Source organism: Gallus gallus, chromosome 1 (genome assembly GCF_016699485.2).
Source record: "Gallus gallus isolate bGalGal1 chromosome 1, bGalGal1.mat.broiler.GRCg7b, whole genome shotgun sequence".
In the NCBI taxonomy this organism is placed as follows: Eukaryota; Metazoa; Chordata; class Aves; order Galliformes; family Phasianidae; genus Gallus; species Gallus gallus.
The window spans coordinates 113,165,558-113,180,263 of record NC_052532.1 but is presented as its reverse complement, the minus strand read 5'-3'; the positions used below and the strand labels follow the sequence as shown (position 1 = coordinate 113,180,263).

The 14,706-nt window shown below is 38.2% G+C and overlaps 1 protein-coding gene across 4 annotated transcripts in view; it reads left to right on the top strand.

Annotated features, from left to right (window-relative positions):
* The window catches only part of SYTL5 (synaptotagmin like 5), a 78,373-nt gene that overhangs the window by 38,719 nt on the left and 24,948 nt on the right, over nt 1–14,706 (top strand). For all 4 annotated transcript variants that reach the window (XM_046911818.1, XM_040665351.2, XM_004934619.5 and 1 more), the window contains exons 4-8: nt 4,527–4,639; nt 5,736–5,862; nt 7,687–7,812; nt 11,352–11,508; nt 13,129–13,258. In XM_046911818.1, coding sequence (XP_046767774.1) covers nt 4,527–4,639; nt 5,736–5,862; nt 7,687–7,812; nt 11,352–11,508; nt 13,129–13,258 — 653 coding nt within the window. The remainder of the gene's footprint in view (nt 1–4,526; nt 4,640–5,735; nt 5,863–7,686; nt 7,813–11,351; nt 11,509–13,128; nt 13,259–14,706) is intronic.

The following is a 14,706-nucleotide window of genomic DNA, read 5'->3' as shown; positions in this document are numbered from 1 at the left end:
AATGTCTATTAACTACTGCTTTAATGTGATGGTAGTGGCAGTAAACTGCACAGTCTCACTTATCTGAGGGAACACATTCAAAAGTAAGTCTTTCTTGGAAAGCCTGCTGCAGTACATCTGGTGTCAGTGAAGAAATTTGTATACTGAGAATCTACTGTGTTTAACAAAAGAGATGCTTAAGTATTGCAAAATTTATTGGATAAATCACTTGAACTGCACAAATAACAATCCAAAATGGTTGCTGAAACAAAAGACATCTTAGGGCAATAAAAGAAAGTGTTGATAATATCAGCCAGCTTTGGTCTGTTGATTCTTTTAATGCATTTTGACCCTTTCTTGTTTCTGACTGTCTTGAGTCCAGCCTATCCACTCACTGAACGAGAGTTTGGGATTTCTGTCCTATAGCCTGTGATGAAATATCATCAGTTTAATATTTAGAGTGAGTTTGTGTCCAGCTACAGAAATAAATAAATTAATAAAAATCAGAAGAAAAAAAAAAAAAAAAGGATGAGGCCAATTTGAAAGCACATTGATTGACTTGAAGATCAGATTATCTCAAGATACTCCTTTCGTAAAACACAGTATTGTTCTTTGAACAAATTGAACAGTTGCATGGTAGCATAATGGTAGCTGAAGGGATGAGGTACCAGTTTGTTTAATAGTAACATCTATCTCTTTGTTCTTCTGTCTTCATGTGGCAGTGAGCAAGTCTGACTTAATCTCTTCCATGCCTCCAAATAATCTTTAGTACCTTTTAATACTATTTCACTAAAGTTAGATGATGATGGGGAAGCTCATTACAAATCATTAATTACATTCTAAACCACTTTCAGAGAGATTTAGTGAATTTGAGGAAAGAAATTTGGATGTAAAAAGTGAGAGACGTTTGTTAGGATTTTTAAGAATAACAGACTGAGATTTATATGTAGATTGCCTTGCAGTTTCTAGTTACAGAGGACGAATACTCCATTAGTATGTCCACAAGGAGAAGTAACTTGTTTTTTTCTGTCATCAGAGTTATTGCCAGCTAGAACATAAAGTTGCAAGATTAATTATTCAAAGGTCAAGAAGAGCTAGAGCCAAGTCTTCTCTCATATTCTGTGGTCTGTTGTCACTGAGGGTAGAGAATAAGATAGTCTTTATTAATGAGATGAGATATTGTAGCATTTAATGAGATAAAATGAGCCTTTGTCTAACAGTGCACTTGGTGAAAGAGGAAGTTTTCTGCTCCATTCCCTGCATGCAAGAAACAGGTGGGTGATCAGCACCTATCAAACACAGGCGCTAGAAGAGAAACTTTCCATCAAGGTGACATTTTTCCTGCATCATCTTAAAATGTGATTCATTTGTGTTTTAAATTTAACATTTGATTTAAAATCATGTTCTTCAAGCAGCCTTCTGGTTTTTCATCTTAATGCTGTGTTTTTCATCATGATTATGTCTAGATATATATGAACAGTGCCTTTATTTTTGAATTCTTCAGCAAGATAAGATGCCTAGGTGGCCCAAGTTATTACAATAGAATTAGGCAGTAATGGGAGACCTATCTCCTTCTTGGAAATAATTATGTTGTCTCAAAGTGTCATGAAAATTCAGTATCATTGTGACAGTTATTCACATTAGGAGCCTAAGAATAGATACTTCAAATGCTTTAGAATAAAAACGTTCATCAGATTTCCCTCCCCCCACACTTCCAGGCACGTTTGCTTTCTTTTAATAGAATCACAATTTTCTATTTAATAGCCTCACGATATATCAAAATTACTCTGAAATTAATTTATATTGTAGAAAGTATTCTGCGCAGTTGAATGCATGCAAAGATGGGTGTGTATGTTTTGCTTATTAATCTGTAGGTTGCACTTTGTCCAGCCTTTAGTCTTGCTGTTTTTTTCCAACTTTACTTCCCAGAGAGGAAGTGAGATACTTGGACAATGGGAGAGGAGAAGAAAGCTGGACTAAGGCTCTCTCCTCTACTCTGAGTGTTAGGCTGGATGATTGAACAGACTATTTTATCAGTTATGGTGGTAGTGGTGATTTTTTGTTGTTGTTTTTTTTTCCCTCAAAAAAAAGTAAAAATTCGGAATTTCCATCTTAAATTGAATGTTTATAATTGGACATTTAACAATGAAGTGTCTTCCAAAAATGAGATTGGAAAATAGCAAGCTGAGTTGTTGGTAGGGACAGGCTACAGGTTGTATTGTTTGGAAGCTGGGCAATGTGTTAATGAAGTTATGTGTTTATTGGGAGATCAGAGAGGAAGAAGCGTGACACCACGAGGTGTACTTCCTCTCACACATGGATGTGATTATCTAGCTCTGAGCAGCCTGGTCTAGTGGTTGGCAACCCTGCACATAGCAGGGGGGTTGAAACTTGATGATCATTGTGGTCCTTTTCAACGCAGGCTATTCTATGATTCTATGATACATAAGAAGTTTACCTAATACCTACAGTATTTTGTACTAAACGTAGCTACTTGAGCATGATTTTCTTTAAAATTTTCCTAGATATTTTGAGAATAGGGAAGTGCAATCAAGCAAAAATTGCTACTGTTAAAATTTATAACTCTAGTTTCCTTCTTTCTGAAGCTCCTGGTTTTAACATCTGTCATACATCCAGGAAGCCCAGACTAAATATTTTTTTTGTAAACATGTTTTTTTTAAGTTTGTATTCTATGTGCTAGCTGATGAAGGGAATAAAATACATAGACGTACCATGATTACAGTAGTGATGGAACCTGAATCCATTTTAAAAACAACTGAGAACAGACCTGGGAGCACTGATGTGAGGTAATGCTATATATATGCTCTTGATTCTCTTACCACTGGAACAATTATCTAGATGGAATGGTTAATTTAGGTTTGGTATCAGAAATAGAAGAAAGATGTGCTATCTTAGTAGGAAAGACAGTCTGCCTTTGTCATAACTATTCATGCCTGAAAATAATGTCATTGTAAGATGGTTAGGTTTTGCTCTTCAGTTTTGATTTCAGAATGTCAAGTGCGATTATGAAATTCAAACCTCAAGTCAGAAGCTTTGTCAGTCATATAATCTGAAATCATTTCCGTTCATGTAGAACAAAAAAGATTTTTGTAGATATTGCTGCAATGCATGAATGATTACGATGATATGAACACTAGCCTTCCTATGAATTGTTCAGCATACATGAAAAATACATTTGCATGTGTCCCATCCCCTACTAGTGTGCTAAAAAGTCAAAAGTACAGAGCTTTTTCTTTTCCCCCCTTATTTCATTAGAATGTGAAATTTTTATAGAATCTGTTAGGTATGGACATTTTCACAGAAAAAGGACTGCTAGCAGAGGCTGGGAAGCCAAGAAAAAAATGATGTTGGCTGTGTTAAGGACAAAGGTCCAATGTAAAGCTTGAGGCCTCTGTACTTGCTCCAATTGACTCGCATTGGCTGACTACAGATGGTTTCCAGGAGATGGATGTTGGAGGAGGACTTTCTACCTCTACCCACAACTTAAATGAAGTCTGTATCCAAGGGGAAAATGACACTTGGGGAGTTCTGTGGTCAAACCTAGGAGCAACTGAGGGAAAAATGAGTGAGCCATGTTGATGGTATAATACATCTATACTGTAGTAGAATACACTGGTATAGTTGAGGGTATGACAGTTTTATTGTGTGATACAAAGCACTAAACTTGCTGTAAATCTTGATATAAAAATAACTGCACAGAGAAGTGCATGCTGTAAATGAATTGTGAAAATACGTTTGGGAAATAAACTGGTTTTCATACCAAATAGGTTCTAATACAATGACTCCAATATTCATATATAAAAAAAAAAGTAATTTAACATTTCTGAGGGGAAATGCAGAGATTTTATTTAACACCTTGCATAGTGACTAAATGTGAATACAAAATACATGATTTTGCCGTTAGAAATATGCAACAAGAAGTAAGGCAGTAACCTTCTTCTACCTCATTTGTGTGCATGTTTTGGATTTTTTTATTATTATTATTATTATTATTATTTTTGAAGCTATTGATCAGTGTTCTAAATTCATCTGTAGAAATTTTCATGCCAGGAAGGCTAAATGGTTTCTTTTCTGGTATAGGTTAGCGAGTTTTCTTACTGGACATTAAGTAAGTAGGAACGTGCCTGGAGCCAAATCATTTTTTGTGTGATTTTGTATATATTTATTTATTCATCCATTTAGAATATTTGTAATTAGTAACTTTTTGTACATCAACTGTGATGGGGCAACAGAAGCGGTGATGCTTTAATATCATGAAATTTGTTCAAAGAAATGCTGTCAATTAGCATCAAAAACATACCAAAGGAAAACAGCAATGATGATACAGGATTTCTTTTTTGTGAATATAGGCAGAAGGGTTTGAAATCTTTCCACTTGCCTCCAGAAAAACCAGCATTATCCAAAACAACAGCAAAGGCAAAAGTTCTGTCTGAACTCTGAACCTCACACACATAGTTAATTCATAACAGTCCTGACATGTGGAAAAACTGCATTTAGGGGCTTTTTGTCTTTTTCTCCCCATACAGACAACTAAGAATAGTGACAGGAGAATGGTTCTTTGAAGAGAGAGCAAAGCGCTTCAAACAATCAAATCTCGGAACCGATGTCGTCAGACAGTCCATCCTGCGCAAGTCCCCAGGTAGGGGATATGCTTAATACATTCAAGTCATGTTCCCAGGGTGTTTTACCTGTGTTGTATTTCGTTCTTCACTGTAGAAGATGTAAGCATAATCAGTAATCAGCCATTTTTCATCTTTGTCTCCCTTATCCATGATGGTAATGTGTAAAAAACGTGATCCATGATTTCCATTTTGGAAAGTCATGTGAGATTGGAGAGGTACCTTTGGTCAGGATACCTCCAATAAGTTGCACCTGTGCTCTTACGTAAAGAAAACATTCTGCTGCCCTGAGTGAGCAAAGCAAGCACGTAGTGTTTGTGAGCTGCTGTGGTACCTTGCTGGTACCACTGGATTAAGAAATAGGAGTTCAGCCTGAATCCTTACGCTTCCCTCTTCACGTAGCTATTTCACCCTGATCGCAGAAGTTGGTATGTAAGTAGCCTGTTTTCAGAGGTGGCATTCATTTCTTTCAGTAAGAATGTGGTACTTACTGCCAGGTTGTAGGGGAAGGAATGGCTCACTGCCATTGCAAGAATTTCTGGTGCAAATACACTGCTTAGCAAAATGCTGATCTTTCCACTACCAGTATGCTTCAGAAACTGTCAGACTGATGTGTCTAATGTTTTTGGTGTTCTTTTTTTTTATATATTTTGGTATTTTGTGACTTTTTTTTACTATATATTTATATTTGATAGACATATTTGAAAAAATGAGCCATTTTTTCCACCATCTGCTCCCAAATGAGCCTGAGCCTGCATTTTAATTAAGAAAACATTATTTCGTGCAACACAAAAAATGATTTACACTGCAAAATTATGTTTCAAGTCCTTTGATTATTAACTGTAGCGTCAGCGATAAATTCAGAAGCATAGTTCAACAGGAAAGCTGATAGGAAAAAACATTTCAAACTACTTGAAATTGATTTTTCCTTTATTAAACAGCAAAACTGTAGAACCTTCCCAGCTGTTTTTGTATGATATTTTATCATGAGGTTTCATTTAATACTGAAAAATCGAAAACCTATTTTTGCAGATTGTTTCATATTTGCTGCCTTTACCTGTTTAAATATTGATATTTTTTTTGTTGTTGTTGTTTTTTCTTTCCCCTCCACTGAAGATACAATTTCCAGTAAGGATGAAGAAAGAACATTCAAAGATCAACACCAAGAGAATGAAGAAAAAGGAATATCAACCTCCTCCATAACTGGGCATAAATCAATCTTTGGTGGACCTAGAAAGATAGGGTAAAGCCTTTTCTTTTTGGAAAGTGATAAATCACATAACAGCTGCATGTGGTCAATCGGATTGTCTTTTGAGACTCTCCAACAGTACACATCAGCCCCAAATTTTCCAGAGTTAGAAAGAGTCTTCAATTCAAAGCTGCTTCCTATAATTAGACTGCTGTCTCTGAGGAAATGCAGCTGTAATTACCCTTCAGCTATAAACATAACAGAAAAAAAAAAAAACCAATTTAACCGCTGGATTATTCCTGTTTATATTTGACATAGCAGAGGGTCTCTATAAGCAGGTTTGCTAAGAAAGCAAATTCAAGAAAGGCCTGTTTTCTACGTATACTCATTGCTTCCATTTACAAGTCATGTTTCCCTTTGGCTTCTAGTTGTGCATATTTAGTCTAACAACCAAGCAGTGCTCCTTTGCTCTTTTTGTGTGATAGTGAATAAAGAGATATGATGGTGGTCATTTTACAGCCTATGAAGTGTATACCCCACTTAGGCCATGGCCTTAGAGGAGCGCTCACTTGTTCTCAGGGGACGTGGACAGATGCATTGAATATATGGTTGCATATGTGATGTTCAAACATAACCTGAGAAAGTTCAGTGAATGGGAATTAAAATCGGATGAACATTCATGTCATGACTAGAGCTGTGGATCCCAAACATAGGGTGGGTAGATGTCTTTCTACACCTCTTTGACTATTGAGGAGTAGTGTGTATGGAGTTCCTTCCTCCAGTCAATCAGGAAATCGATGTGAAGTATTTTTCTCTTTTTAATAATGGGGTAAAGAACATCAGAACACCTCTGGCTTCTCAAATGAAGGTGAAGAAGGAACCAGCTCAGAGAATTTACTGTGGGGAAACCTAGACGTTGCTCTAAACCATGCTAATTGGTAGCTATAGGGAGAGTGCCTTAAAATTTATTTTTCGGATCCTTTTTTACTTAAATCCATTAGTCATGTTTACTCATGAGAAATGAATTGTTTTTGTTTTATTTTCATTGTCTATTTTTTTTAATTATTTTTTTCCAGCATTTTTTAGTTTGTGGTTTGGAATATTTTCTGATGGTGACATTCCCCATAAATTTATTTCTACAAGAAATAGGCCACTTCTCTTAGGAGTAATTCATTACTTTTCCTCTTCCTTCCTTGCTCCTTATTCCTCACTCAGATTCCATGTTTGTATATCTCATGAGTGAATTTGCTTTAGCAAAGCCATTTTGGGGCCAACTCCTTAAACTTAGCATAGTGGGAAACCTTACTACACTCTTGCTTGTAAGTCTGTGAAGCATAGTGTGACTTTTCAGTTACACCTAATTTCATTTCCATCTTTTTAAACCACGTATTGCAGGGTGAGGTAGGGTAAGGGGGAGCTGTTTTCAGAAAGTTTGAGGTATTGCTATGTACAAGTATAGAAACTGCAAAGAGATGTTTAAGGAAAAACACACATGGTGTAATTTCCTGCAAGAAAATACACATACTTGATCAAAATTCTTTGCTGTGTATCTACTGTAAAATTATGAGAATTTTCACAAAAGGCACTATTAGTTCAAAGCAAGTATTGAACATTTTATTCTGTGATTCTGTGGTATTTTGGTGTTCTGTGTCTTAAGGTTGCTTATTGTAAATATGATGCTGCATTTGTTCATAGGAGTCGCCTCGATGTCCAGATTTGGAACATTGTTGACTATTGTATCCCAAGTTGTTCAGAGCTCAGACATGAATTGAATAGAATGTGCACTTTTTATTGTGGTATTTCAGCCAGTTTGCTGTTTCTGGGAAAAATTTTGCAACTTCTACAATATATATTTTTTTTATTTCCCGTTTTCATCAGGAAGATAATCAGGGCAGCTACCAAAGGAGAAATCGCAATTGCAAAAGATGAAGGCGGAAGGAGCATAGGCTCTGAAGCTGAAAGCCAAAGCTTGTGCAGTAGCAAGTCAACACCTTGTTCTGAGAGGTGAGTGGCAGAAATCTGTTGCAGTTTGTGCTGAAATTGACCTAAGGGTGTGTGCCAGTCCACAGAATTGGATTGTCTTTGATTGTCTTGAGTAAGCACAATCCGAGAAGGAGAGCTTATGTCTAGTAACTAACTAAAAATTACCCTGTCCATTCCTCTTTTCTCCATTACATTTAGGTGGTGACTGCTGTCAGTGCATTGGTTTTTCTTTTCTGGCTTTTAATTCAGCATGCTGTGTGTATGTTGCAGAACTGAGGCCCTTTTTCCCGAAGTTTTATGTTAATTGATTATAATCTATAATCATGTTAATTGATTATAATCTATAACTTTTTCTTTCATAGGCTCTGTTTTGTCCTTCTCTTTGCATTATTGTGTTCCAGTTATTTCTAATAGAGTTCTATTTCTAATTTTTTGGGTCTTAGAAAATCTTGGTTATTGCCTATGCTGATAGCATTATAAAATGCCACATGCTACATTCCTCTCGTCTCACCTCCAAAATCAAGTAAACAAATAGCTTTTTTATTTTTCTTGGGTAGTCTATACTGAATTCCCATATGTTTTACACACATCGGAAATTTGACAATTTGGATTTCTGTAGAGGAATGAAAATTCCTGCCTTGTACAGATATTCAAGAATGTTTGTTGTAGTTCATCCATTGTTACTTTATAGAGCTGAGTAGTATTTATTAAAAATAACAACAAACCTTCCCAGGCTACCCTCCATCGCTGTTTCAAGTGAAGGGAATATAATAGCATGTTGTGCCACTGTTGCTGTCCTAGGTTTTCCTGCATATTTTTTATTTTTGTAGTTGCCTCATCTTTTAGCGGCGTTGTAAAAACTGAAAGTATTTCACCTACCAGCAGGGTGATTGAGAAAGAATAAAAGTTCTTTCTGAGGTTTTTGATTTGAGAGAAGCTGTACTGAGATGGGAATAGGAAGGCCTGGGCCATGAGTTCATCTCTCACACTGGTTTGTTTCTACTGCAGAAATATTTACTGTTATTGCAGCTCAACAAATTGGGTTTGCAGCATCAGGATACTCCTTAGATGAATAGTGTAGGAATTTCAGACTCTTCTGCGCAAACACTACTCCATCTTGCTGAGGTCTTGTCTACCACCTGGAAATGCATGGTAGAGTCATCGTATAACAACTTCTTTCATTGCTGTCTACATAACATATGCATAAAATAAGTTGGACCTCTCTCTAAAAGCAGGCTGAAATAAGCTCAAAGATCTGGAGACGGCCTTCCAGTATGTAAAAGGGGATTATAAACAGGAGGGGAATCAACTTTTTACTAGGATATATAGTGATAGGAGAAGGGGGAATGGTTTTAAGCTCAAGGAGGGAAGGTTTAGATTAGATTTCAGGGGGAAGTTCTTCACAGAGAGAGTGGTGAGGTGCTGGCACAGCTGCCCAGAGGGGTTGTGATGCCCCTTCCCTGGAGGTGTTTGAGGCCAGGTTGGATGGGGCCCTGGGCAGCCTGGTCTAGTATTAAGTGGGGAGGTTGGTGGCTCCACATACGGCAGGGGTGTTAGAACCTGATGATCCTTGGGGTCCCTTCCAACCCAAGCCATTCTATGATCTGGTGTGTGAGTGCTTGTTTTGACTGATGACTACAGAATCTCTCATAACACATTTTGAAATCTTTGTTCTCCCAGTCCTGTGTGACTTTGGAACGCTTCTGTTGATTTACATTAGTTTACAGAGTGAGGAAAAAATCTGTAACAAGAGCTTTCATAACACAAAGTTAAAGCAATCTATCAAAAGTGATGTGACATAGAATAAAAATCAAATTTTATTTTTTACTGATATTACTCAGTGCAGTTTGGCAACCAACCATGGCAGGTTTAGAAATTAAGTGCGCAGTGAAATACAAGAGCTTTGACAAAATACAGATGACAGCCAAATGCGTTGATTTTCTGACTTTATGGCACCAAAGGCACATCTTTATGTGATCAGATTGGACAAAAATTCAACCAGACCACATTTTTTAGGGTTTGTTGATCACTTATTCATCAGATTAAAAAGTAGCAGCATGATTATATGAAGTGCACATGGGTGAGAGTGAGTTTATTATGAATAATCTACTATTGTTGATACAAGAAATGGAATGGTAATTGTTTAAAAGGTTACTGTATGATCACTAATGGACAAACTGTTGTCATGTAACATTAGTAGGCAGTCCTGGTTTTTGGAGTTTTCCTCTCTATTCCTTGTTTTTAATAACTCTACCAGTGTGGTCTGTGTTCCTTGCTTAGGGTAGTTGAGCATTTGTTCTCAGTTCAGCAGTAGTTCTGATACAATTTTTTGTTATTGTAGAGATTTTTACTGCAATTACCCTGACGTGGTATGGCAGGCTAAAATGGAGGTGAAATTCAGATGTGTACACAATGAAGATGCTTGCAGATCTAAATTTATTAATCAAGTTGAAAATATGCTTTAAGTTCCAAAATCATTTTCTGCAGCAAAATTGCACTACCACTGTTCTCTGGTGCTGCATTTTCTGCAGGCTGTGACCTGGAAAAGGTGCACCACATGAAAAAGGCTGTGGTGCTTGCATCAATTGCTCTTTACCAGTAATTGTTTGAAATAGTAACTAGGACTGTATGCAGAACTGTTACTGCCTGGCAAGGCTCTGTTAGAGTTCCCTAGGTTATGAAGGAAAATGAAAATGACTGAACTGATGTTTGCAGGGAAAGAGGGAAGAGCAGATGAGTCAGGAACTTGGATTTTTGCTGCTAATCAAATTTCAAATGGATATAGGACTTAGGCTGGAAACATTAACATAAATTTTAAAATCATTTTCATTCTTTCAAGAGTTAAAAAGTGATAAAAATAAAAAGTACAACAGCTTACCCTTCCTAGCACTCTAACACATGGAGTGATCAATATTTCCTAATAGAAAATGTCCCATGTCCAAATGTCCCCCTCTTGTCTGTTGCAGCGTTAGATAGCGATTGGGTATGGTGACCTCAGATTATTTTTGTCACTTTTCAGTCTGGTTGGAATGATCTGCCGGCTTGGGTCGCGAGTCATTATCATTATATAAATAGGATGGCGCTCTTGTAGCAGGAGAGAGGGTAATTGTTTTTCTGGAGAGGAAGGAGAATGCACAGCTGAGGATTTTAGAGTTCCTGGGGATAGTGCTGGCAGAAGTGGTCAGAACTGTCAGATCCTGTTAATTTTTCTTCAAAATGAGGAGCAGCTCATTCCCTGTGTGGGAAGTCCCGCTGGAGGCATCACACCTTCTGCTGAGATGCCCATATACTGTCACGTCAACATGTGGCAATGCAGCAACTGGAGAAACAGCGCCTGCTCAGGCTATTCACACTTCTGGCAGAGGTGCTGAAAACAGGTGTAGGCATGACATAATTGATTCACTCCAGCTTATGTTTGTCTTTCCAGGTGACTGTTTCCTTGCAGTGGATGACACCGTTCATCCACAGCAGTGTAATTCTAATAAACTGTTATCAGTGATATTTTATTCTGTGGTTTGCTGGAAGCAGTAACACTTTTTTTACTCTTATCTCCTTCCCAGAGGAAGCACTCTTTCACTGAACAGCAGTGACACAGAAGCAGCTGCAGGCCATCTGAGAGGGGCCGTGGGCCCTGCAAACAGAAGCACTGCTTCCATAGCTTCCCTCCCGAGGTCGCCAGCACTGAGCACACGCAGCATGACTGTGGATTATAGCAGGGTAAGTTCCCTGATGTTGAACTGACACCAGACAGAGCTGGCACCGAGCAAAATGGCTTGGCTGGTGTCTGCTCTGTTAGATCAATTTGTAGCTCAGGAAGGACAAGCCCAACGGAGAAGATTTTGTTTCTTCTATAATTCTGCTGGGACCTGTGAAGGTCTCGACTAGAGCAAGATTTGTCATGCTCTATCAGTGATGTGGTTTTTGGTTTGGCAGGCCTTTCTCTGTCTAAAAATTGCTGCTGATATCCCAAATTGCATAATGACTTACAGATTCTGAAGTGGGAAGCACAAGGGATGAGTGTACATGGTTTTGACACTGTAGGGCCTTGAATAAGTGTCGTGGGCTAAGGATGTGACTCTCCAGCATGCAGGACACCCAGCACACTCCCCCTGACTTCTGAGGAAAAAAATCAGCACTTGCAGAAAATCAGGCAGTAACTATTTTAACTTTTTTCTGGATTTGATAAATTATGTCATAGCACACAATGTGTGCTAGATGCTGTCAAAATGAAACATCTGGGACTCCTCTTACTTGCTGTTATTTGGCCTCTGGAGATGTAGATGGCCATGTCTGAGTCAGCACCCTTGGCTGCTTCACAATAAGCAGGATTTGGCTCACCTCACCAAGGAGCAAATGCTGTCATCATTCCTTGGTCAGACGGCTGCTTTTGGCTGTACGTTGGGTGGGACAACCATCCTGCATTCGTTTTGGTCACTCCTCTTAAGGAATCAGGCTTATTCCATTAAGTCAGTGGGCATGGTGGTGATGGGTTGACAGCTGGCCTACATGATCCTAAAGGTCTTTTCCAACTTCAATGCTTCTATCATTCTAAGTTGATCCAAGTTGCCACAAGTTGTATAGAAGGAAAGTCACATTTATAGTCAGGGATAATTCTTTTTATCATTGGAAAGAAGTAGATGAGCTTTTGAGCTCCATTTCATTGAGAGAACACATCCATTTTTTCCAGCTTCCAAATACATTGTCTAATTTATAATCTTTCATAAAGATGAATTAGTGTTTGGGAAGGCCAGTTATGAGTGCTGTAAATAAGTTAATACTTGTCTTATTCTTGCTGGCACACAGGTTGACTTTATTTCAAGTGCATTAGATGTGATTGAAAAAGACAAATCCATTCAATTTGGACGCAGTTGATGTTGTTAGTTATTTCTTTTACAGGAAGGCAAAAAAACGATAATATCAAGCATACGAGCTTTATTTAAGGAATTATGCTATCCTAATTTAATTAGTTCAAGTCCATTTAGTTTTAACCTGACTTAAATTATGCTGGTATAAAACCAAACTATTCAATGCTAATTTAGCCTAGAAATTAAATAAATAATTTTTTTTTTTTTTACTTTCCTTTCCTCACTCCTGATGTATTACTCTAATTTTTCAGTTGCGAGCTCAGACTATACGCATGAATTGTAACCTTTTGCAAATTTTATGCATGATCTGCACCGAGGAGCACAGATTAAATAGTAAACTAAATATATTCAGTTATAGTCCAGGTGCTAAAGAAGCTTTGGATTTCTGGAAATTAACAGAAATGGTGCTTCTGTAGACTGGTGGTAAGTCAATTTTTGTATTTCTGGGATGTGCTTTTTTCTTACTGGGCAGGATGCTGACTCAGAAAATGGCATGATTATTCCAGCAAGTGAAAGTGTACCTGAAGATTTAGTAAAGAAGCACCGTAGGAAAGCATCTGGAACACCTTCCATTGCGGTTTCTAGAGTGTCTTTGTCATCGGGCAAGTATTAAGTTGTCTTTTTTTCTGCTGGCTGTTATCATTAGAAGATTATGGCTATTGTAGGTTTGTGCTTTCTGTTTTTAGTGCGCATCAGAAGATCAGGTATAAGAGTCTTGTACTTGTTGATGTTCATTCTACAAATTCATCTTTTTACTAACTAAATTTATGCCACTTAATAAGTTTCATGTTTGAAAATATGGTAATCCTTACTGGCAAATGATATACTCTTGGACTTGTTACAAGATTTTATTCACAATTTCACATTGTTAAATCATTCCCTGTGTGGTCACCTATATAAAAGACTATCTGTGAGCTATCTGTATAAGATACTGCCATGCTTCTTCAATTATATTTCACACCCTCTTTGCCCAGATACAAACAGCACTGAGAAACAATGAGCTGTCAGAGAACAAGTCCCTTACAGCTGTCATGTCATTTCGGTTTCTATACATGGTGCACTGAGTCAATTGGTTTAGCTGTGATTTACCTCATTTCATTGGAGACTGCTAGGTAAATGAGGCTTGCACAGGAAGATGCTGTCAGAGCCTCTTTGCAGCAGTGAGTGGAGATCCTCCTTTCCTACCTGAAACAGGAGGCAGATGTGCCCTGCACTCTTGTGCCTTTTACTCAGCTTCTTACAGGTTAAGAGTGGGTTCAGATTCACAGGTTTCTCTCTGAAGAACAGCACAGGGCTCACTCTCTTTCATCTGAATTTAGCCCAAAGCAGAAACCTAGTGACATGTCCCACTGAGCCAATCAAAGGAGTTACAGTCTTCACCATAGATTTTTTTCCCCTTGAGAGCATCAGGGTTTCTTTGAGAATACTGCATTATGCAATTCCTGGCTGAGACATTCCTGGCTACTATTTTCTTTCTGAGAACGCTCTTTCTCTTGCTTCTGCTGCCTTGCAAATTAAAGGCTTTCTGAGCATTTAAGAGCTGGGGCTCGTGTTACCAAAGTAGATAAATGCTGAGTAAAACTGCAGGCAGCATGGGAACATCCCTCAGACTCTTTATTGTCTTATTTCTGGGGGATTTCAGAGGCTGCTGGCACAGCTGCCCAGAGAAGCTGTGGTGCCCCATCCCTGGAGGTGCTCAAGGCCAGGTTGGATGGGGCTCTGGGCAGCCTGAGCTGGTGGCGGGCAGCCCTGCCCACGGCTGCGGTTGGGGCAGTGTGGGCTCTGAGGTTCCTTCAACCCAAACTGTTCTGTGATTCTCTGGTATAAGCTCAGAATGCAGACCTTTCCTGTCACATCAGCTGTAGCCCAGGAAGAGGATGGATAGCTGAAAACTTTACAGATTCTTAGCTGCAGGATGTAGAAGTATTCCTTCACTTTTTTTCTCAATTTATCGAGCACTGGCACAAAATATTTAATGGGGAGGACTAAGAAAATATTTCTCTAAGATATCCAATATTTCTTGTGCCTTTAAAGAAGGAATGAGAATCTT